General features: G+C 50.0%; 1 protein-coding gene and 1 pseudogene across 2 annotated transcripts in view; both read right to left on the bottom strand.

The window, feature by feature from the left end:
• The window catches only part of LOC136631320 (tumor necrosis factor receptor superfamily member 5-like), a 64,272-nt gene extending 49,816 nt beyond the window's left edge, over nt 1-14,456 (bottom strand). For both annotated transcript variants that reach the window (XM_066605580.1, XM_066605581.1), the window contains exons 1-2: nt 14,335-14,456; nt 6,048-6,129 (exon numbers count right to left, since the gene is read on the bottom strand). In XM_066605580.1, the coding sequence (XP_066461677.1) occupies nt 6,048-6,129; nt 14,335-14,367 (115 nt within the window). In that variant the 5' untranslated portion in view covers nt 14,368-14,456. The remainder of the gene's footprint in view (nt 1-6,047; nt 6,130-14,334) is intronic.
• A 5,212-nt stretch (nt 14,457-19,668) lies between these two features.
• On the bottom strand, nt 19,669-21,016 carry LOC136633584 (kinesin-like protein KIF2A pseudogene; annotated as a pseudogene).
• Between the last annotated feature and the right edge of the window lie 3,203 nt (nt 21,017-24,219).

The following is a 24,219-nucleotide window of genomic DNA, read 5'->3' as shown; positions in this document are numbered from 1 at the left end:
ATACCACCTTAGGCAAAAAGGTCGGGTCTGTTTTAAAGACTAACTTGGTATCTGTAATCTTGAGGAGCGGGTGGCGTATGGATAGGGCCTGTAGCTCGCTGACCCGCCTGGCTGAGGAAATTGCCACTAGGAAGATAGTTTTTACTGTGAGCATTTTTAATGAGAGCCCCTCCATTGGTTCAAAGGGTTCCCCTGTCATGGCCCTCAAGACTAAATTAAGTTTCCAGTCTGGGCATATATTGGTGGACCTGGGTCGTAGCCTATCTGCCGCTGCCAGGAATCTATTGATCCACCTGTCCCCGGATAACTTAGTGTCAAATAGGGCGCTAAGGGCTGCCGTTTGGACTCTTAGGGTGCTTGGGGCGAGGCCCATATCCAGGCCGTCCTGTAGAAAGTCCAGGATCAGAGGGACGTCCGCACTGCTGCTTGAGGAGCCTCTCTCTTGTCTCCAAGAGGTAAACCTCCTCCAGATTCTCTGGTATATGCGGTTGGTAGTCTCTTTCCTGCTTGCCATTAGCGTTCTGACTACCTTGCTTGAGAATCCCCTGCCCCTCAGTATGGATTCTTCAGTAACCAAGCTGTTAGATGAAGTCTGCTTACGTCGGGGTAGTTCAGGGGTCCCTGCGTTAGGAGATTCTCTTGAGCCGGAAGGGTAACTGGCTCCTGGATGCTCAGGTTTCTTAGGAGGCTGAACCAGCTCCTTCTTGGCCAAAAGGGAGCCACCAGGATCAGGGTGCACGGTTGTGACCTGAAGTGCTGTAGTACCCTTGGGATTAGTGGGATCGGGGGAAATGCGTACGCTAGTTCTCCTCCCCAGTCCTGGCTCAGGGCGTCCACCGCTGTCGGTCGGTCTTCCCGTCTGAGGGAGAAGAAGTTCTTCACCTTGGCGTTTTGTTTTGACGCGAATAGGTCTAGTTGCGGGAGACCCCATTTGTCCGTCACTATCCGGAATGCCTCCTGGGATAAGGACCATTCCCCTGGGTCTAAGCGCCCCCGGCTGAGGAAGTCTGCTCTTTGATTCAGAGATCCCTTTAAGTGTACCGCTGACAGTGAGATGATGCGGCCCTCCGCCCAGCGAAATATCCTTTGCGCGATACTTTGCAGAGCTGGTGACCTCGTGCCCCCCTGGTGTCGGATATGGGCCACTGCCGTGGTGTTGTCCGACAGTACTCGTATATGTTGGTTTCTTACCGTCTCCCCCAGGTGCTGCAGGGCCTTCCAGATTGCTTGTAGCTCCCTGTAGTTTGAGGATTGATGCTTCGTCTGTGGTGGCCATGGGCCCTGTAGGAGCTGGTCTCCGACGTGCGCCCCCCACCCCCAGGAGCTTGCATCTGTCGTGATCTGTACTGCCGGGTGCAATATCCAGTGGACTCCTTTTCTTAGATTTCTTGGGGACGTCCACCAGCGTAAGGATACCTTTACCGAGTTCCTGACCTGTATTCTGTTTTCTAACGAAGCCTGCCTGCCGTCCCATGCTGCGAGGACTGCTGCTTGCAGGGGTCTGGTATCTGCCTGTGCCCATGCTACCCCCGGGATGCATGATGTTAGACTTCCCAGGAGGGACATAGCCTCCCGGATTGTGCATGACCGTCTCTGCATAAAGGATTCTACCATGTGCCGAATTTTCTGCCCCTTTGCCTCGGGGAGGAAGGAGCATTGGGCCTCTGAGTCGAGTGTTATGCCCAAAAACACCTTCTCCGTGCTGGGGTTTAGGCTGGACTTCTCCCAATTTATGATCCAACCTAGGAGCTGTAACAGGTTGAGCACTGTTGCCAAGTTCTCTACTAGGCGTTCCCTGGACTCGGCTATGATTAGTATGTCGTCCAGGTATGGGATTATTAGGATCGACCTCTGCCTTAGGTAGGCTGCAACCTCCGCCATGATCTTCGTGAAGATGCGGGGTGCTGAGGAGATTCCAAAGGGCAGGCATCTGAATTGAAGATGTCTTGTCTTCCTGCCCATTTCCAACGCGAACCTTAGGTACTTCCTTGAGTCCCTGTGGATCGGTACATGCAGATAGGCGTCTTTCAGGTCGATCGAGGCCATGTAGGCCCCCCTGGGGATCAACTTTACCGCTGATGTGATGGACTCCATCCTGAATTTTCGATATTTTATGAAAACGTTCAGGGGTTTTAGATTTATTATCAGGCGTGAACCTCCCCCGGGTTTTTTTTACTAGAAAGAGTCTGGAGTAATGCCCCCAGGTCTCCTCTTCCTGTGGCACGAGGGACACTGCCTTTAGAGGTCTTAGGTCCTGTACCGCCTGCTGAAGCGGGTACAGTTGTTGTACTGGACCTCGCGTGATAATATATCTTCTCCTGGGGGGGGATACTAACTCGATTCTGTATCCCTGCTGCAGGATCTCCGGGATCCACGGGCTCCTGCAAATCGAGGCCCACCGATCCGCAAAGCCCTGCAGCCTCGCCCCCACTGGGATGGCGTCAGGGCTTCTGCTTGGCTGGGTCCCCCTGGTGCGGGTTGAAGAGGAAGTTTCTCCCTCTGCCTCCCTTGGGGTAACTCCATCGGCCCATCTTGCCTTTGCCCTTATAGGGTTCTGATTGTTGTGCTGGGGTTCGGAAGAAGGTCCTCCCCTTACGTTGTTTTTCTTCCGGGAATCCCTTCTTATCCGACACTTTCTCTAGTATTTTATCTAGATCCGGACCAAAGAGGAATTGGCCGTGAAAGGGTAGCGAGCACAGTTTATTCTTGGATGTTAGGTCGCCCGACCATGACTTCAGCCAGAGGACCCTCCTGGCCGAGTTGGTTAGGGCCGTTGCTTTTGCCGAAAGCTTCACTGACTCCGCTGCTGCGTCTGCCAGGAAGTTAGTGGCCATCTTTAACATAGGGAGGGAATCTATGATCTGCTCCCTTGGTGTTTTGCTCGAGATGTGCAGCTCCAGTTGTTCGAGCCACACACCCAGGGTTCTGGCGACGCACGTGGCTGCCACACCTGGCCTGAGTGTACTGGCCGCTGCCTCCCAGGATCTTCTCAGTAGGCCCTCCGCCTTGCGATCCATTGGGTCTCTAAGCTGTGTGGCGTCTTCGAAGGGCAATGTTGTCCTCCTAGCCACCCTAGCCACTGGGACGTCTACCTTGGGTATTTCCTCCCAATTCGCACATACCCCCTCCTCAAACGGGTAGCGCCTCTTCACCCCCTTAGACGAGAAGGATCCCGTGTCAGGCTTCTCCCACTCCTTAAGTATTAATTTTGTTACGTTGCTATGGACCGGGAAGGTATGTTTCTTCCTCTCTCCTAAACCCCCAAAGACCTCGTCCTGCATTGAACGGGGTTCCTTGGGTTCCTCCATTTTCAGTGTAGCTCTAACGGATTTAATCAGCTCCGTTAAATCTTCTCTATGGAAGAGGTACTTTTGGTATTCCTCTTCCTCTGAGGACTCCTCAAGCATCAGCTCTTCCGGTTCAGATCCCGAACTCTCCCCAGAGTCTGAGAGCTCCTGCGGGGTATGCGCCTTTCTTCGGCGCTTTGTCCCCGATGCCCCTCTGGGTGGAGTTTTTGGGGTCGACAGCGCTGACCGCACTTCCTCTTGGATGAGTTTTCTGACGTCCTCAAGGAATCCCCCCGATTCCTCCTTGACCAACTTGGCTATGCATGCTTTGCATAATGGCCTGGCATGCGAAGCCGATAGTCTTGCGCCGCATTCTGCGCACTTTTTAGCTTTGGCTCTGGGAGGGGCAACTCTTCTATCCCCCTGGCAGACAACAAAATTTGCGTGTAAGGATGCAACATTCATTAACAACATATACGAATATGCATGCCCTGTTTGCCCCACTGGCTACTTACGGTTGCCGCCGCGGTGGAGCATTCCGCGACCTCTGGTGCTGGAGCACTCATTGCTTTATTACTGGTGCTGCAGACACTCTTGGGGCGTTTAAGCCAATACTCACTGAGTGGCTTCCTTGCTCGGCGCCATCTTCTCTCAGGTTCCTTTTGAATCCTCTTTTTTTTTTTGAATTTTGGCGCCTTTAAATTTTAGCCCCGCCCCCTCTGAGCGCCGGCCCTGCTGCGCGATGTCGTCATCACGCTCGCCGCGGCGCCCCGCCCCCTCCCCTGCTCGTTAAGGGGAAGCCGGAGGCGCCGCGCACGTTCCTAAGCCGGCGCGTGGGAGAGCTGGAGCCCCGCATTGCAACCCCCATGGGCCGCCGCGGGAGGAACCTGGCCCGGGGGGACCACCCCATGTGGCGTCCCGTCCCGGAAGTCGCTCTGCAAGAAGGGAGGACAGGCTGGACCACTGCCCTCCGATCTACCGGTATGCTTCTTCTTTCCGGGCTGGTGTCTCCACCAGCCCCTCTCGGTGACCCAAACACTGAGGAGGGGAGGACGGGGGGGGGGGGGGGGACTTTAACCTCTCGGTGTGTTCCTGTCCTATCAGGAGGAGGCCATCTCAGGTGGTGCTGTCGTGGAGACTCCCTGGGAAAACGCAATATTCACCTCCCAGCTGGCGTCTGTGTCCCCGGCGGTGCGGCAAGCTGCTTAAGAATTCTCCCCGCTCGGCTTTGAATTTTCCCGACGTCAGCGCTGTGTAAGTAAGTGCACAGCCGGCACTCAATCATTCATAGCCATTCACTGAACGACATCACTGAATGGCTGTGATTGGTTTATTGAGTTCCGGCTAGGATTGCTCGATCCAATCACAGCGCTTCCTTACATAGCACTGACGCTGGGGATATTCAAAGCCGAGCGGGGTGTTTTTAAAAAAAAAAAAAAAAGCAATTCTACCGTTTTTTTTTTAAACGGACACCACGACAGAAGTCTCATGAATCCCATACATATAATGGGGTTCATTGGGTGCTGCTGGTGCCCATTGTGTGACATATCTTTAATTGCCATCATGGTTTTTGGAAGATTCAGCCAATCAACAAGGGTATTTACTGGCAAAACTCCTGTATTACTGCAGTGAACACACTAATTGGCTGTCTAGTAGCGCCTCTCTGCAGTACAGTGTGATATTACATGTACTGCTCTCTACCTGCACCAGATTGAGTTGTCCGTTGGACACCAGGTGAGGACAGCTCCATGCTATTTTTATGGTCACAGTGTGTTCTGTACAGGACCATGGAGCAGCTCCTATCCTTTACACACGGTAGAACGGGATTTACAGCTTCTAGCAACTCTTTCTGAATTCTATATGTAAAAACTAGTTTAGTTTTGTCTGTATAAAGGCCCTTTTACACGAGCCATTGATCGCTCAAACGATAGTTTGAGTGACAGCTTTGAACAATCATTTTGGATAAACTATCAAGTAGCAGCTCAGCCACCTAAGAGCAATTAAGTGTGCAAATGAAGCCTTGGCTGAAAGCAGTTAATAGCCCGAGGGCTCTTATCTGCATTCAGCTCCTTTGTTCTCTAGCAGGAAACAATGCTATCAGCACTTCCCGTGGAGAACTGCTGATAAGGCTGAACAACGATTTTTAGGTTGGACTGAATTTAATAATCAGCTAGCAGTGCCCGAAAAGCGCACGATGGGTGCACATTTAGATGCAACGATTATCGCTAAAACGATCGCCTTTTAGCGTTTTTTTTTTTTTTAAGCGATCATCGGTTGGTGTAAATGGGCCTTTAGATATCTGCCTTATTTATTTAAACTTTGTTTGCTCTTATTTTGGGGACTTTGAAACAACTGCAGGGTTTCCATGGAGATTTTGTATTAAGTTACAATATGTTCAACTTACAGTGGTCATCCTAAAACAAAATATTGCAACTTGCAGTACCACTGGATTTTAAAGCAGGTTTTTCTAAACCAGACAAGCACTTTAATACCGGGCAAGCTATGCACCAGCAGCATGTCCAGGTAATTCTCCAGAGCCCCTCCAGGCAGACCCAAGAATAAGATTAGAGAGATATTTTACGTCCTTATGGGAATGTTTGAGGAGGGAGAAGGGCTGCTGGTCAGGTCTCTTCAATACGCTCTCTCATGCAGTAAAATACAAAAGGTTAATCTGTGAAATTTTTAAATACTATAAACTGAAGATGAAATACAAATATAGATACAGATCACAACAACTGCAGAACAGCTACTTTCACCCACCTCTTTCACACATCGGACAGCAGATGCCATCGTGCTTATATTCTCTGGGAAGACATTTTAGCTCCAAATTCTCTGAGATAAACTAAAACATAAAAACAAGAGAAAATGTAAATTACTTCATTATTAGATAAAGTATTATACAAACTATTGCTGTAATGCTAAGGCCCCCTGTTCACGGCCGAGGCGGAACATCACTAGCGATATTCCACCGCGGGGGAGGATGGGGGAGCACTGACATGTCGCTGAGATGAGCCTATCTAATAGATAGGCTCACCGCGGCAATCGCAGCATGCTGCGATTTAAATCCCACGAGCGGAGAATCGCTATGATTCTCTGCTCGTGGACACCGGCGCTGCGCTTTGCATAGCAACCCTATGTAAAGCTTTACAGGGCGTGATAAAATCGCCCGCGGATCATCGCGCGTGGACAGGCAGCCTTAGGGTGAATGCCCACGGACGGATTTCTACCGCATTTCCCGCGGTGGAAATCCACGTGTGGATTCCGCATCTATTAGGTTCTATTGAACCTAATAGCTTTCTGTCTGCCAGTGCTCACTTGCGGAATTCTTTTGCGGATTTCCACAGCGGGAAATAAATAGCAGCATGTTCTATTTGCCACGGATTTACGCTGCGGGAGGTCTCCATTAATAAAGCATTAATGGAGACCGTGGAATTCTGCGATCACTGGCAGGCAGTTTTTAGTTTTGTATCGTGGTAGTCTGGCGGCATAAATCCACGGGCGTATCCTGCGACGCTCGTGTCCTTGAGCCCTAAAAAAAGAATCTTGAAAAGACACACCAGTTGTATGACAGCACCTTCAACGACTGGTATGATTTGTAGGTGCTTACATTAATTGTTGTAACACGGTTCCCTTTCCCTTCTGCAAGTCGCTCCATCAGCACACAGGAAAATGATAGTCAACGCATAAGACCAACTAAATACAATGTTGTGCTAAATACAATAGCATGCTAAAAGTCATGGAACAGGAACTAATATCAAGTAGAACCCACTCTAGCCGATGAAGTAAAGCAACTCAATGAGGCATCAATTCCATAATTGGATAGAAGATGCCTGGATGGATGTTGAGTCATGCCATCTGGATAGCCACCCACAGCCCCATGGCATTTGTAGCTATTTTCTGGTGCGAGTGGACCTCTCCACCACATCCTATTAATGCTCGATTAGGTTCATGTTGGGTGAATATGTCTTAAAGGGGTTGTCCCGCGGCAGCAAGTGGGGTTATACACTTCTGTATGGCCATATTAATGCACTTTGTAATCTACATCGTGCATTAAATATGAGCCATACAGAAGTTATTCACTTACCTGCTCCGTTGCTGGCGTCCCCGTCTCCATGGCTCTGTCTAATTCTGATGTTTTCTGGCGTTTTTAGACGCGCTTGCGCAGTCAGTGCTTCTGGCTGGTGAATGGGGCCGCTCGTGCCGGAGAGCTGGTCACCGCAGCTCCGCCCCGTCACGTGTGCCGATTCCAACCAATCAGGAGGCTGGAATCGGCAATGGAACACACAGAGCCCATGGTGCACCCTGGGAGAAGACCCACGGTGCACCATGGGAGAAAACCGCAGTGCATCCCTGGGAAAGGAGCAGCGGCCATCTTAGGGAGAATATTTTTATAACTCCATATTTCGTCGGATCAGTGCGTAGCGAGCGGTTTAAAAAACGCTTTAAATTGCTATTTTATGCCAGGGGGGGGGGTGACAGGGGGAATGGGCTAATGTTAAATTTTGATGTTTGCCGCGAGACAATCCCTTTAAGCTCTTTTAGTGAATTCACCACGACAACTTGCTCTGGCAGAGGTTTCCATGTGCTCACTGCTCCCCTCCTATGTTGGTGTAGGGAACTTCTTTTTTTTTTTAGAGGCTGCTCATTTGTTACAATTAGTCTTCAGTTTAGCAGAACATAACAAGATAAAACAGACTAATATGCAGGTCGTCCTGTTCCTCCTCATGATCTGCATTTAACTTAGGGCCGTCCTGCTGCTCTTTCCACTTGCTACCACTGTCCTGCTGTTGATTCGTACATTGACTCTTAGCTTCTTAACGGGCTACCATGCACCAATAAACTCTTTCCAGCCAATATCCAATCATTAGAGGCTTCTTAAGAACCCCCCCCCCCCCCCCATCACCTTATTGTATGAGCAGTATGGTCCAATGGTCCCAGCACTCTGCAAGGCGGCATCGTGTCCTATTTCATTTGGCACTAACCTACTTTACCAGGCTCATGCTTATGAAAGAACTCTGCCTACCCTGCCCTGTGCCCTTCTGACCTCCTCTTTCTCCCTTGGTGTCATTAACTGGTGTCCACAGTCCCCGAAACAGCTGCCTGCATATGGTTTTCGGGCTTTTCAATTCTGAATCATTGTTTTGAAGACTTGTTTAAAGAGTATATTGATTTGAAGGAATGCTGCCATCCAATAGGTGGCGCTGCAGAGGTATTGCTTCATCTTCCTTATTTGCATATATTACCCAGAGGAGCATGCATGGCCTTATGAGTCTCCTCACACCTTCTTGGTGCTCTCCTTAAGGAAGGACGATAACCCTCCCAACCCATGTCATAGGCCTCTCATTAGCCAAGTCAGGAATCTACTGCACACGGATGAGGGGCAAAACCCCCAAAACAGCTGTCTGTTAATGTTTTTCTTGCTTGGTTTTCAACTCCCAATCATTGTTTAACCCCTTCCCTCCCCATGAGGATACGTCATGGGAGCGGGGTACTTCCCGCAAAATGACGTACCCTTTCGTCGTAGGGATAGCGCAAGATCATAGCAGATCTCGCGCTATCCCGCAGTGGGAGCCGGATGTCACTAGTAGCCGGCCTCCTGCTGCGACAGCGGGGGGCATCGGAGATGCGCCCACCCGCTGTTAACCCCTTCCCTGCCGCGATCTAAGTAGATTACGGCAGGGAAAGGGTTCACAAAGGGAGCGCGCTCCCTCTGTGACTTCAGCCAGCTCTCGCGATAATATCGCGAGAGCCTGGCTGGTTGCTATGGCTACAGGACACCATGCCTTATAGTAGCGATCTTCAGTTCTGCAGTGTAAGCCCCTCAGTGATATACAGATGGTGTAAAAAGAAGAGCAAAATAAAGTACAAAAAATAAAAATGTAAAAAAAAAAGTTAACCCTTTTTTAATGCTTTTTCTCATATTAACAAAAAAAACCCCACATATTTGGTATCGACGCGTACAATAAATTCAACACACTTTTTATCCTGCACGGAAAAAAGCGTTCAAAAAAACTAATTTTTAGCATTTTGCCTGCCAAAAAACGCAATAAAAGTGATTAAACAATGTACCCCAAAATGGTACCAATAAAAACTACAGCTCATCTTGCAAAAAATAAGCCCTCATAGAGCTCCGTCCATGGAAAAATAAAAAAAGTTATAGGACTTTGAATGAAGTTATTTTAGAAAAAATAATTTCCAAAAAAAGGGTTTTTATTGTGGAAAAACCTAAAAAAAAATATAAGAATTTTGGTATCGTAACTGTACCAACCCGCAGAAAAAAAATGTAGCGTATCATTTATGCTGCATATTAACGCTTTAAAAAAAAAACAATGGCAGAATTGATGCGTTTTCTCTCCCTACGATCATTAAAAAAAATAATACAAGTTTTACAATATAGTCCATGTACCCAACAATGGTACCAATAGTCCTTTGGACTCCGCTCTTTGGTTTAGCACTGTGAAAAATCAGTTGGCTACTCAACTACACAGACAGCTCTGTACTGTACATACCGTAATTTGTCAAGTCCCCACAAAAGCTCTGTCTAGCCGCCAGTTATGTGCATCCCCTTTATTTTTATTTATTTCTCTAGAGAAATACTGTACGCTACATTGTGTTTTCTGAAAGAAAAAAAAAAAAAAGATGGAAACAGCATGTTGTTCCAGACCGAGGACTATGTTAAAGGGGTTGTCCCGCGCCGAAACAGTTTTTTGTTTTTTTTTCAATAGCCCCCCCCGTTCGGCGCGAGACAAACCCGATGCAGGGGTAAAAAAAGAAAACCGGATAGTGCTTACCTGAATCCCCGTGCTCCGGTGACTTCTTACTTACCTGGTGAAGATGGCCACCGGGATCTTCACCCTCGGTGGACCGCAGGGCTTCTGTGCGGTCTATTGCCGATTCCAGTCTCCTGATTGGCTGGAATCGGCATGTGACGGGGCGGAGCTACGAGGAGCCGCTCTCTGGCACGAGCGGCCCCATTCAGAAAAGAAGAAGACCGGACTGCGCAAGCGCGTCTAATCCGGCAATTAGACGCTGAAAATTAGACGGCACCATGGAGACGAGGACGCTAGCAACGGAACAGGTAAGTGAATAACTTCTGTATGGCTCATAATTAATGCACGATGTATATTACAAAGTGCATTAATATGGCCATACAGAAGTGTATAACCCCACTTGCTTTCGCGGGACAACCCCTTTAATAAGTGGGCGAGCCTTCAAACAATGTCAAAACGGTGCAAACCTCCTAATTAGGCCGGTCCCACGGATGGCTCGGATTCTGCACTTGGGAGCCCGCAGCGGAATCCACCCCTGTCCCCGGCTAGCTTCCGCACGTACCTGTTTAAACCTGCATTGTGGATGGCTGCGGCGAGCCGCTGTAAGACATGTGCAATACAGATTTCAAGTGCCTGTTTTTTCAGCCCCGTCGCTAGGCGATCACGCAGGTACCCACGACATTGTGGACAGGCTGCAGGTCAGACGACTTCCATCGACTTCAATAGAAGCCGTCTGTGCGGAATCCGCAAGATAGAACATGCTGTGAATTTCCGCAAGTGGAAATCGCAATCACTGTCCGCTCATGTGAGCGGACATGCAAATGTTCTATTTTTTAAATGAATGCTAAATACTGCAGATTGTCAGTGCGGGTAACGATCGCGGTTTCTGCAATTCAAACCCGTTCGTGTGTGACCAACCTGAAGATATATTATTGAGTTGCAGTAAACCCTTTTAATGAGTCAGCAGACCCCCTTCATCCCCGTGGACCAGGTGATTCTCTGTTAGGTGACATCATGTGACCACTTACCTCTAGATTTATGTTGTCCCACATTCACCAACCTTGTGGGTCCCGGTGAAGCAATGAGAAAAGTGATTTCTGGCAATCCCAAAATATAATCCAACTCTTAAACCAAATCTTTATGTACAGGGTATTAGTGTTTCTTGACGCCACCAGAAGTCCTGGTGGAGACAAGAATGAGAGGGTGGTGACGCCCCCTCATGCTGATTGGATGCATAGAAGGCTCACCTGCAGGTCCTGGCAGCCCACTGTAATTGTGATGTGCAGCCTTCCGTCGCGGCTCCTCGAAGTTCATCGCTTCAGCAGGGCCGGCATTATGGCTGAAGGGCCAGATTGAACATGATTGTTGCTGCTGCTGTGAGTCTCCAGGCCTCCCCCGGGCCCTCTTGGAGCCTAACCTCGCTCCCCACTGCAGCACGCTCTTTCCCCGCCGGCTAGTCGTCCCCTCTTCCAGTCTACCCACGCTCCGCAGTACTGCTGTGTCTTATTCCTCAGCGGCTACTGGCCACCTCTTGCTGTCTACCCGCGTGTTCCCCACTGTAGCACGTTAGTCCACGGCGGTTGTAAAACCAAGCAATCTTGTAGATAGGATACCTTTTAACGGCTAACAAAAATACATGATGTTATAGAGAACTTTCGAAATTACTAAAGCCGGCTACACATGAGTGGATCTGCATTGTGGAACCCGGAGCGCGTGTCCGCCTCCAGATTCGGCAGCAACTACTGCCCATAACATGCTATGGCAAAACGAGTTTTCCTCTACACGAGCGAAAAGCAATTGTGATTTTCCGCTCACGGAGGAAAAAAATAAATAAAAATCACAGCATGCTCTATACTGATGTCAATGGAAACCGTCCGACCCACGGTTCTTCTGCATTATGACATTGCGGAAAGGTCACGGGTACCCATGTCATCACCTAGCGACAACGCGGGACTATCTGCAGTACAGTTGACGAAAGAAGAAAGCAGGTACACGTGGATGCAGGCTGGGCACAGGGTCAGATTCTGCTTGGGTTCCCACGTGCGGAATCCGACCTGGTCGTATCTAGCCGGCCTAACGGTCCTTCCTCAGGCATAATGGAATACGCCTGAGGAAGGACCTCAGGCATGATACAGATATACACATGAAAAGGCACATACAGAAATTGGTAAAAATAATAAATCCTAAAAAAAAAAATTTAAATCACAGAGGTAAGAGAAAAACAACAGACATTCACTGAAATTCACTTTTTAGTGCCAAAAAATGCAATACCTGATAGGCACAATCGCCACAGGGCAGGTGCCATCGCCATAAACCCTCAGAATGCAGTCTGCCAGTCTATGATAAGGAGGAGCTACTTGTTCATTGCAGACCATTATGCAGTCACCCACTCAACCCAGCCCAGATTGGGGAGGAGCGACTGCAAACTACCATAGCTTGCACATGTGAACGGTACCAAAGAAGCCAGCCAAAGATGGGATAGCAACTTGCCCTGACATTGCAATGGGTTGCCCCGTATGTCCTAAGTGGGACACACTGGCTGACATCTTGGGCTCCCCGAAATCACTAGCAAACTGCATACAAAGAATACTGATATATACTCTGTTTCCCAGAAAATAAGACATAGCATGATTTTCTAGAATTTGAGGATGCAAAATGATTTTTCAGGCTTTTTAAGGATGCTTGAAATATAAGCCCTACTCCAAATTTAAGCCCTGCTGACAGTTAATTAAAAAAGTCAATTTAAATAGTGTCCAGGCAGCTATACATGTAAAAAAGTTAAAGCTTTTTGAACAAAAATTAATATAAGACACTGTCTTATTTTTGGGGAAACACGGTACTAATAAATGTGGGTGTTATAGATCATGTCATTATTGAAAAAAACTTTGCCAAAATCCAGAAACCATCCATCCAAGAAAAAAAGTTAGGGTTCTTTCACGCAGCCGTGATTTTACTGTGTATTACGCACGGCCATGTGTTACGCGGTGAACAGTCAGTGAAAGTACATGGCTTTTCATTGATCCGTTCATGCCGGTATTAGCATGTAAAACATTGTGTGCAAAATTGCTGCGATTTTTCATCCACGAGCGCAAACCGCAATTAGTTTCCGCTCGCGTGCATGAAGAATCATTTTTCCATAGCATGTTATGGAAAGTGATTGCTGCGGAACCCGGCGGTCGACGCTCGCTCTGGATTCCGCCTGTGTGCATGAGGCCAAGGAAAAAGAAAAGCAGGTACTTGTGGATGCCGCTGCTGCCAAGGCTGCATTCCGCATGCAGAATCCGACCCACCCATGTGCAGGGGGCCTTTGCCCCATAGATCTGCCCCCTCTACCTGTGTGGCATAGATGATGTAGGAGGCGGCATCCACAGGGTGATTGAAACCTCGCATTAATGCTGGGAGATCGCGGAATCAGCGTGTGTGTAGATCATCTGGCCTTTTTGTGGATTTAGCGCACTCCTCTGCCCACGCACCACTCCGCCATCCCCCGCCACATGCCCTCTGGGTGACTTTTTGTACGTCATCCATGATGCACAGGGCAGAGAGGGACCAGTTTATGGGACAAACTGAACAGCAGAGAAGGTCCGGCCGCCACCGGTCCGGTCAGCCGCCATTAGGATATGGAAATTTTAAAACGCTTTCTCAAAGTATGCTTTCTTCAGGATCATAAATGAAATACATTTTGGGAACAGCTGTACCGCAGCCATCTGGCGCTGTGGGCGGTTTTAGGGCAACTACCCACTAGCGTTTTTTTTCACTGCGAATTACGCAGCGTTTTTTTTTTCTGCAGGGGTCAATGGGACTTGTAATGTTAAAATTGCGATCGCGCAAAATAAATTTTAGCTTTACATGTCCCATAGCCCAAAGACCCCTGCAGAAAAAAAAAAAAAAACGCTGTGAATTTCGCAGTAAAAAAAACGCTAGTGGGTAGTCACCCTTATACATAAGGAAGGGCTTACAGATTCCCTTTAAGAACTGTTCAACTGCACAACTTTCTGCACTCTCTTGCACTGGGTGACGGTTTTCTGATAATGAAATTAGTAAGAATAGAAATAAACCAAAATGTAAAACAAAGTTCTAACCGTCGTCACAATACAATACTGTACTGATAGAACTGCTGCCTCCTATACTGGGGTGTCCGCAGACAACACTGCCTCATCTGTGCCCAGGGCTGCGGTCTGCATGTAAGCTGATGAGGCATCTCTAAGAACTAGTCGGAAGACAACACTTCTATACCCAGCGGCACCTAACGCCCGCAGCCCGAAATCACAACTCACCAGGTACAATGCCAACATGAGCCGGGCGCCCATGTCACATGTCGTGGCGCCCCAGCTGTGTGCCGGGGGTCCGCATGCCAGTCCGCTCTGCACACCGCTGGTCTATATGCTCTTCTCAACCACGACAAACAGGCAACATAGCAAAACACGTGACCTTGATATCTAACTTCCTATTGGTGGGGAGAGGGCGGGAAGCGATGCGCACATATAGAGATGGTTGTAGAGATGGTTACAGAGAGAGTAGAGGGGGCAAAGATTTCGCGGGCTTTTTTTTGGCGGGAGTATGTTACTGATGCATTTGCTCGGTGTTTTGTGGAGTTAATATTAATCTCTGCATCTATTCACAGGGGGGGATTTTTCACTCCCATTTTTTAACAACGCAGCATGCCCTAATTTTTGCGCATTTTCCCCCCATATTTCTCGGAGGAGGAGTAGAGCTTCCAGGACGTGGATTGGGTGAGTACGTGGGTCTCGGGGGGCACTGTCGCTGCTGGGGGGTCTGCTGTCGCTGCTGCTGGGGGGGGGGCGCTGCCATGGTTGCAGTTTGGGGCCGCTGTGGGGGCACAGTCACTGCTGGAGGCCGCTGTGGGGGGCGCTGTCGCTGCTGGGGGCCGCTGTGGGGACTCTGTCGCTGCTGGGGGGCGCTGTCGCTGCTGGGGGCTGCTGTGGGGGGCCGCGGTCGCTGCTGGGGGGCGCTGTCGCTGCTGGGGGCCGCTGTGGGGGGCACTGTCGCTGCTGGGGGCCGCTGTGGCGGACACTGTCACTGCTGTGGGGGGCACTGTCAATGCTGGAGGCCGCTGCTGGGGGGCGCTGTGGGGGGCGCTGTCGCTGCTGGGGGCCGCTGTCGCTGCTGCGGGGGGCTCTGCCGCGGTCGCTGTTTGGGGCCGCTGTGGGGTCACTGCTGGAGGCCGCTGTGGGGGGCCGCTATCGCTGCTGTCGGGGTCGCTGTCGCTGTGGGGGGCACGGTCGCTGCTGGGGGCCGCTGTGGGAGGCACGGTCGCTGCTGGGGGCCGCTGTGGGGGGCACGGTCGCTGCTGCGGGGGGCTCTTCCGCGGTCGCTGTTTGGGGCCGCTGTGGGGGCACTGTCACTGCTGGAGGCCGCTGTGGGGGGCTGCTGTCGGGGTCGCTGTCGCTGCTGGGGGCCGCTGTGGGGGGCACGGTCGCTGCTGGGGGCCGCTGTGGGGGGCACGGTCGCTGCTGGGGGCCGCTGTGGGGGGCACGGTCGCTGCTGGGGGGCGCTGTCACTGCTGCGGGGGGCTCGGCCGCGGTCGCTGTTTGGGGCCGCTGTCGCTGCTGTCGGTGGCGCTGTCGCTGCTGGGGGCCGCTGTGGGGGGCACTGTCGCTGCTGGGGGCCGCTGTGTGGGGCACTGTCGCTGCTGGGGGCCGCACTGTCGCTGCTTGGGGCCGCTGTCGCTGCTGCGGGGGGCTCTGCCGCGGTCGCTGTTGGGGCCGCTGTGGGGGCACTGTCACTGCTGGAGGCTGCTGTCGGGGTCGCTGTCGCTGCTGGGGGCCGCTGTGGGGGGCACTGTCGCTGTGGGGGGCACTGTCGCTGTGGGGGGCACGGTCGCTGCTGGGGGCCGCTGTGGGGGGCACGGTCGCTGCTGGAGGCTGCTGTGGGGGGCCGCTGTCGCTGCTGTCGGTGGCGCTGTCGCTGCTGGGGGCCGCTGTGGGAAGTACTGTCGCTGCTGGGGGCCGCTGTGGGGGGTACTGTCGCTGTTGGGGGCACTGTCGCTGCTGGGGGCCGCTGTGGGGGGCACTGTCGCTGCTGGGGGCCGCTGTTGGGGGCACTGTCGCTGCTGGGGGCCGCTGTGGGGGGCACTGTCGCTGCTGGGGGCCGCTGTGGGGGGCACTGTCGCTGCTGGGGGCCGCTGTGGGGGGCACTGTCGCTGCTGGGGGCCGCTGTGGGGGGCACTGTCGCTGCTATGGGGGGCGCTGTCGCTGCTGGGGGCCGCTGTGGGGGGCGCTGTCGCTGCTGGGGGCTGCTGTGGGGGGCCGCTGCTGCGGGGGGCTCTGCCGCGGTCGCTGTTTGGGGCCGCTGTGGGGGCACTGTCACTGCTGGAGGCCGCTGTGGGGGGCCGCTGCTGGGGGGCGCTGTCGCTGTGGGGGGCGCTGTCGCTGCTGGGGGGCGCTGTCGCTGCTGGGGGCTGCTGTGGGGGGCACTGTCGCTGCTGGGGGCCGCTGTCGCTGCTGCGGGGGGCTCTGCCGCGGTCGCTGTTTGGGGCCGCTGTGGGGGCACTATCACTGCTGGAGGCCGCTGTGGGGGGCCGCTGTCGCTGCTGTCGGGGTCGCTGCCGCTGTGGGGGGCACGGTCGCTCCTGGGGGCCGCTGTGGGGGGCACGGTCGCTGCTGGGGGCCGCTGTGGGGGGCACGGTCGCTGCTATGGGGGGCTCTGCCGCGGTCGCTGTTTGGGGCTGCTGTGGGGGCACTGTCACTGCTGGAGGCTGCTGTGGGGGGCTGCTGTCGGGGTCGCTGTTGCTGCTGGGGGCCGCTGCTGGGGGGCACGGTCGCTGCTGGGGGGCACGGTCGCTGCTGGGGGCCGCTGTGGGGGGCACGGTCGCTGCTGTGGGGGGCTCTGCCGCGGTCGCTGTTTGGGGCCGCTGAGGGGGCACTGTCACTGCTGGAGGCCGCTGTGGGGGGCTGCTGTCGGGGTCGCTGTCGGGGGCCGCTGTGGGGGGCACTGTCGCTGCTGGGGGCCGCTGTGGGGGGCGGGGCCGCTGTGGGGGGCACGGTCGCTGCTGGGGGCCGCTGTGGGGGGCACGGTCGCTGCTGCGGGGGGCTCTGCCGCGGTCGCTGTTTGGGGCCGCTGTGGGGGGCACTGTCGCTGCTGGGGGCCGCTGTGGGGGGCACTGTCGCTGCTGGGGGCCGCTGTGGGGGGCACTGTCGCTGCTGGGGGCCGCTGTGGGGGCCGCTGTCGCTGCTGTGGGGGCCGCTGTCGCTGCTGGGGGCCGCTGCTGTGGGGGCGCTGTCGCTCCTGGGGGTCGCTGTTGGGGCACTGTCTGGGGTCTGCTATCGGGGGCACTATCACCACTGGGGGCTCATCATTACTGAGATAAGTGAGCGGGAGGCAGCGAGAGACGAGGGCTTGTGCTATGGGTGTTTTAGGTTTACTAAATACAGTTATATATTACAATTATACTTTTTTGTTATTTAAACTATAAATATCGCGAATTTATGGATTTTTTTCTCTTGAGGTGACACCAGCCGAGTTATGCTCGTTTTCTTGGCGAATTGTGGCGCACAGACCTCAAAAGGTTGCCCATCACTGTATACAGTGACTGTATAGCAGCGTCCTGGTCAACACTAGGTCAGTAAGGGCTCATTCACACGGGTGATAAAATCACATAAATCTTGTGCCATGCAAGAAACACAATACATGCGAATATACATCTCATTCAAATTTTTGCTCCTAAAAATGCTGCAAGTTTTAACCCCTAAGTGACCAAGCTTTATTTTATTTTATTTTTTACATTTTAGTTTTTTCCTCCCCGCGGCAGGGGGAGGCACTGTCATACCGTGGCGGAGACACAGTGCTGCAGCACATCAGGGATGCCACTGCAGCGAAAGTTGTTGGCTTCTCCTGCACGGCAGTAGCAGAGAGCATCATGTGACTTAGGAGGGCACGCCGCCGTGGAAAAGCCACTGTGTGAACTGTCCACTGTGCATTAGCAGAGCAGTGATGGGAGTGCAATGCGGGACCGCAGCACAATCCTAAGCGGTGGCTCCGACACATGGGCAGTAGATGTGCGCGGAGGAGCCGCCTTAAGGGAGCACACAGGCCCCAGAATGTCAATCTGCCGTCATCCTCCCTGCGCCTGGGAGGCATCGCAGACAACCAGTGTTGCACAGTGTACATTAATTTTTGCAAGTCCTGCTAGGACCTTCCTCTCTTGACCCTATCGGGAGCTGGGGGTCTGACAGAGGGGTTCCTCCTGTCAAGCCCGTAGCTTCTGGTGGCGTCAAGATACACTAATACCCATATAATATACTGAAAAACATTTAAAATTTTCTAAGTGGAGAGAAATGGTAAATAATGAAATTATAAAGTGATAAAAATAGTAGCAGGGCACTAACAAAGTCCACAACTCTCCTTTGCTGGGAGACAGCGACCTAGGACACACATTCACTAACTTACAGACATACAGGACAAGACACACACAAAAAAAAAACACACCCAGAATGAAGTCACTAACATCTGAGGAATAAACCTCTTAGGACGAGTAGCCTCTCTGGTGGAATCTGCAAGATATCGTAGTGATCGGGATATATTTTAGGATCTACTACTTCTAGATGTTTCATGACATGTAGAGTGTCCAGGTGGACATCTACAGCTCAATATGTTTATACTTATCAGGGTTTGATTTGACGCGTTTCCCTACAAATTCCTGTAGTTCGTCAGGAACCCCCTTGAGTGTAATGAACAAGAGAGGTGCAACTGAGCCCCCATAACACTTCGAATCTTGCATATAGGGCGTAACAGTCCGGATGTCTGGTCGTTATTAGATAATAAATCAGTAGAATTGAGAAGGGAGAGTATACATATGGGATGATTCCCAATTTCAGATGCCCATTTGGCGTTGGTGTTGTGAGCTATTAACACCTTAGTGACGAAGCCTGTTTGCGCCTTAGTGGCGGAGCCATATTTTGGAAATCTGACATGCGTCGTTCAACATAGCATAACTCCGTAAAGGTTTTGCATATCCAAGTGATTCTGACATTGTTTTTTCGCCACATGTTGTACTTCATTTTGGTTGTAAAAATACACCGATAGCATTTGTGTATATTTATTAAAAGTACCAATATTGGAAAAATTTTGAAAAAAATTGTCATTTTTTTAACATTTTCAACTGTAATATCTCATATGTCCAAACATACTGTACAAATTTTTGATAGGATATATATTTCCATCTGTTTACTTTATTCTGGATGCACATTTGAAAAACTTGTGTTTTTTTTAACCATTTAGATGACGTACATTTTTTTTTTCAGTTTTAAAGTTATTTATTTAAGGGAAAAAAATGAACGCAAAAAAACAAAAAGAGGAGGACAAACATTTGAAAAATAAGACATTGAATGGCGTTTTTGGACAAAGTGCCTCATAGTCCCTACCGATGAGTTTGGGCCATTCGGATCTGAAGCTTGTCTAGGCGTCAGTGTAGTGGTTAGCCCAAAACGGATATCCATTCAAGTGAAAGAGGAAATTTCCACTCAGATTTATAAAAATTTGACTTTACGGTTCAAGTAATGGGGTTTTTACGGCCACAGTTTAATAATAATAATGCTATGTTACAGGAGAAAGTTCTTTTTAAAGGTCATCCTTCATATTAAAGCCTTCTCTTAAAGGGCTCGTGTTCTCTTGGGGTTTATTTGCTTGCTGGCTTGTTCCTCCTCTTGTAAAGCAGCTCGGAACGAATATACTTTGTCCCGTAATTCAGTTAGGATGTCAATCTTCTGATCTAAGATTGCTTCAAGTTGTGTAGCGTAAGAATCCACGTCATAATCCACCTCCTCGGTCATTTCTAACAGAGCCTTCTCATCTTCAAGCCATCGTATAGATTCCTGGAACACAGCTCTGTGTTCTACTACCTGTTCCTCCATTTCCACCATTTGAGACACTGCTTCGTGGAGGGTGAACAGTTGTGGGGAAACCTCTTCATTTTGTTCACATAAGAGCTTGAGGTCATCTCTCTGAGGAGAGCTCCCCACAGAGACTCCAAGTCATCCAGCTGATTCTGGGCATGATGTAACATGGGGTGGAGGTCTCCCGCAGTGTTGGGATCCACACTCAGTTCTTTCACTCTGTTTGCATATCTTAAGGTGTTTAAGGTATTTTCACAAGATGCCATTCCAGGAGAAATTGTAGCAATCATGCAGGTACGCGAGTTTTCACCAATAAGAGTCCCGCAGAACCTGTGTAGTTTACTGGCCCTGAACGGTGTATGAGGCTTATTTCGACCAAGAGCACGAATGTATTCCTTTAGCGCTAATAAACTCTTGTTTATCTCAGCTGCTTCGAGTTGTGTTTGTCTGTTTGCGCTCGAGGTGTCAGCGCCTCTTTCATTTCCAGCCAAGTTGATCAGAGAAAATTTACCATGGAACTTCCCTTTCCGTCGTAAGATTATCTGGAACACAGCGTGACTTCTAGAAGAATGTGCGTTCGCAGAGGTTTGACCTTATGTCCTGCAGCTATTGCCAATCTCTATCAGTTTAAGAACATCTACACATTTCACTTCCCTTTCCTGTAGGCCGACCACCTGCACCTGCTGCTTGCCATCTTCCAGGACTCTTAATTTGGTTTTCCGGTTCAATAAGTCAAACACATTACCACTGTAGATTTTAAAAAAATGTAGCATATACTTGAAGTTCTAGTTTCTTGTAATTTGGTTTCTTTAGCATCTGAAATACATCTCTTGCTGCAAGAGCATATATTCCTTTTGAACAGTCTTGATTCTTTCCAGAAAAATCACCACCCATGGTATGGGTCTTCCCACTTCCAGTTTGTCCATATGCAAAGCAAGTGGCCATTCCTCTTTCAAAGATGGTTTCTACAAGAGGCCGTGCAGTGAACCTGTAAACCATTTCATTTGGCGCGGTTTCATCAAAGGCATAGTCAAAGCGAAAGGTTTGGTTTTTTTAAGAATCTGGTGACCACATCTTTACTAGGAATTGTAATGACGTCTGCCATGCCGCCGCCGCCTCCTCCCCCTCCCTCCTCCGCGCCCCGGTGCCCTCTTCTGCGGCTGCCAGTTGCCCGCTCTCTCCTGCGCACAGGGGGCACACACTGTTATTGTTTGAAAAAGGAGGACCGCTGACACCAAGCGATGCCGGGGAGACGGGAGCTTGACAAAGACCAGCAGAGAAAGGTCTAAACGTCGCTATTCCTGTGTGATGCAGAAGCGTCTACTCTGTAACCCCTGTGGATACATAAATTTACCTGCACTGAAAACCTGCTGCCTGACATTTGTTTATTCATTGACGTACAAATTTAACATTACTTTTCAGCATTTTGAGGAACACTTTGTTTTCCTGCACCAACGCAAGTTTGCAAAGTCTCATGAGTGACAGAATAATATACCCCAAAGGACCCCATTTTTAAAAACTACACCCCTTAATGTATCCACTGAGGGGTGTCATGAGTATTTTGACCCCACCGTTTTTTTTATGAATTAATTCAATTTAGAGGAGAAAAAATAAAATTTTATATTTTTGCAAATATGTCATTTTAAAGACATATTTTTTTCCTATAGTGCCCATGAAAATGAGGATTGACACCCCAAAATGGATACCCGTGTTTGTCCTGTGTTCAGAGACATACCCATTGTGGCCCTAATCTTATGTCTGGATGCACAACAGGGCCCAAAACGAAAGGAGTAGTCAGTGTCTTTCAGAACATACATTTTGCTTGAAGGTGTTTTAGGCCCCATAGCACTTTTGTAGAGCTCTTGAGCGGTCAAAACCAAAAAGAACCCTCACAAATGACCCCATTTTGAAAAAATAGACCCCTTATCGAATTTATCTAGGGGTGTACTGTCCATTTTGACCCCACAGTTTTTGAATGAATTCAAGCAAAGCAAAAGGGGAAAAAATGTGATTTTCGTTTTTTTGGCAATTCTGTCATTTTAAAAACTGCTTTTTTTGTACAGCACACACATGAAGACTTGCTTCCCAAAATGGATACCCCTGTTTCTCCCATGTTCAGAGACATACCTATTGTGGCCCTAATCTTTTCTCTGGATGCACAACGGAGCCCAAAATAAAAGGAGTAGTCGGTGGCTTTCAGAACAGAAATTTAGCATGAAGGTGATTTAGGCCCCATTGCCCACTTGTAGAGCCCTTGAGTGGCCAGAACGACAGAGAACCCCAACAAATTATCCCATTTTGAAAACTAGACCCCTTAACGACTTAATATAGGGGTGTACTGTGTATTTTTACCCTACAATTTTTGTATAAATCTAAGCAAAGCAGTAGGAAAAAATTACAATTTTCATTTTTTGGCAGTTGTATCAATTTAAAAACAGGTTTTTTTTTTGTACAGCACACAAATGAATAAAGACTTTCACCCCAAAATGGATACTCCTGTTTGTCCTGTGTTCAGAACCATACTTCTTGTGGCCCTAATCTACTTATGGTTCAAAATGTATTAATTCTTTTATCTCATTCACAATAGACAATTTTGTCAAAATAAATCACAATTATTAAAGTTATTACAATGAAACTGCAGTTGAGTTCTGGTTCTTGGTTCTTATTTAAATATCTATGTTTCTTAGGCAAACTTCGCCTGTGTGTACTGAATATATGATATCATCAACAGATTTGTGCTTGGGTCCTTCAGGCTTATCAGTAAAGTAACAGCTATCTAAAATGTAACTGGATAACTAGATACTAAATTGCATCACTCCAACCGAAAGTCAACTCAGAAATAGAAAAGTATAGAGGAAGATTTAGTGTAGAAAGGATTGGGAAAGAGATTGAGAAAGGATAGAGGGTAAAGGGTGAACTGTGAGACTGGGGGAGGGGAGGGGGGGAGGAGGGGATCCGACCTATTCCACTTCAAATGGTTGAATTGTGGCTCAGACGCCAAGAGGGGCTACAGCCGATGGGTGTGGGTTCTGCCGAAGGGGCGGAGTAGTTCCAATCGCCACCCAAGTGGACAACTCTCTCGTGTCTCGTAACTGATTCCATGTGAACCATATTGTCACATGTTCATTGTATCTCATTTCGTCTCTAGCGTATAGTTCCTCTAGGCGTCTTATGTTGTCTAATGCTTCTAGCCACATCATCCGAGAGGGTGGGGATGTGGATTTCCATTTTCTGGGTATCACCTGCCGTACAGCCAGAATGAAAAAACGCAGTAATGGGGCGTGGCTAACGCAGGCACCGAGACGGACGCTTCTCCTTAGGCTCCGCTCGGCAAGGGCACAAATATCAACATAAAAGCGTTTAGCAGAAGGAGGGAAACCTACCCGATCCACCTGAGAACACATCGGGGACCGGAGATGTCTAGAAGGAGGACCGCAAAAGCGATCCCGACCAGGCTGGAGTCCTTCTCCGTGCGCGGGGCTGCAGGGGAGACAGCGGCAGGAGCGGCAACCCCCCCCCCCGGCACTCAGGAGGATCGGAGCGGAGGCTCTGTACAACCACAGGGGAAAGAAAGTGCCCCGGAGGCCACCAAGAAGCATCCTGCAGCGGAGGTATCGGTCCCAGGCCAGCGGGAACAATCCAGTGAAGAGAGGTTAGTGCAGGAGGAAGAGTTGGGAACGGAGCCCTCACCCCCCAAGATGGCGCCGACCACGCTACTGACCAGCAGCACTGCATCTTCTCCATCAGGCAGCCCAGAGAAGCAAAGGCAAAAAATGTCCCCCTCTAAAGATTTAACAGCACACACTGAGCCTCCCTGCAACACAAATGTAGAGAAAAACATCAATAGCCTCTCTGCTTCAGACAAACCCGCAACAGAGCTCTACATTAAGGAGCTAGTCATGATCCTAAGAGATACTATTCACTTTGACATCAAAAGCATGACGTCGGACATGAATGCGTCCGTCCTTGAAGTCAAAAACAGAGTCGAACAAACAGAGAACAAAATGGAAGAAATCGTCAATTCTCACAATTCTCTTATAGATGCGCACCGTGAACTCGAAGATAAAGTCTCTAAACTTCAAAACAAGTTAATAGATCTTGAAGATAGGAACAGACGTAACAACGTCAGAATCAGAGGCGTTTCCGAAAGAGTTTCCAACGCTGAAATTTATAACTACGTCACGCGCTTCATGAAAAAGCTTCTTCCTGACTTCCCTGATCAAGATCTGAAAATCGACAGAGCTCACCGCCTGCCGCGTCCGAAATTTCTAAAAGAAGACAGTCCCCGGGACATTATAGTACGTATCC

The sequence above is a fragment of the Eleutherodactylus coqui genome, chromosome 6 (genome assembly GCF_035609145.1).
Source record: "Eleutherodactylus coqui strain aEleCoq1 chromosome 6, aEleCoq1.hap1, whole genome shotgun sequence".
In the NCBI taxonomy this organism is placed as follows: domain Eukaryota; kingdom Metazoa; phylum Chordata; class Amphibia; order Anura; family Eleutherodactylidae; genus Eleutherodactylus; species Eleutherodactylus coqui.
The sequence above is the reverse complement of the archived record's forward strand: the minus strand, read 5'-3'. Positions and strand labels throughout refer to the sequence as shown.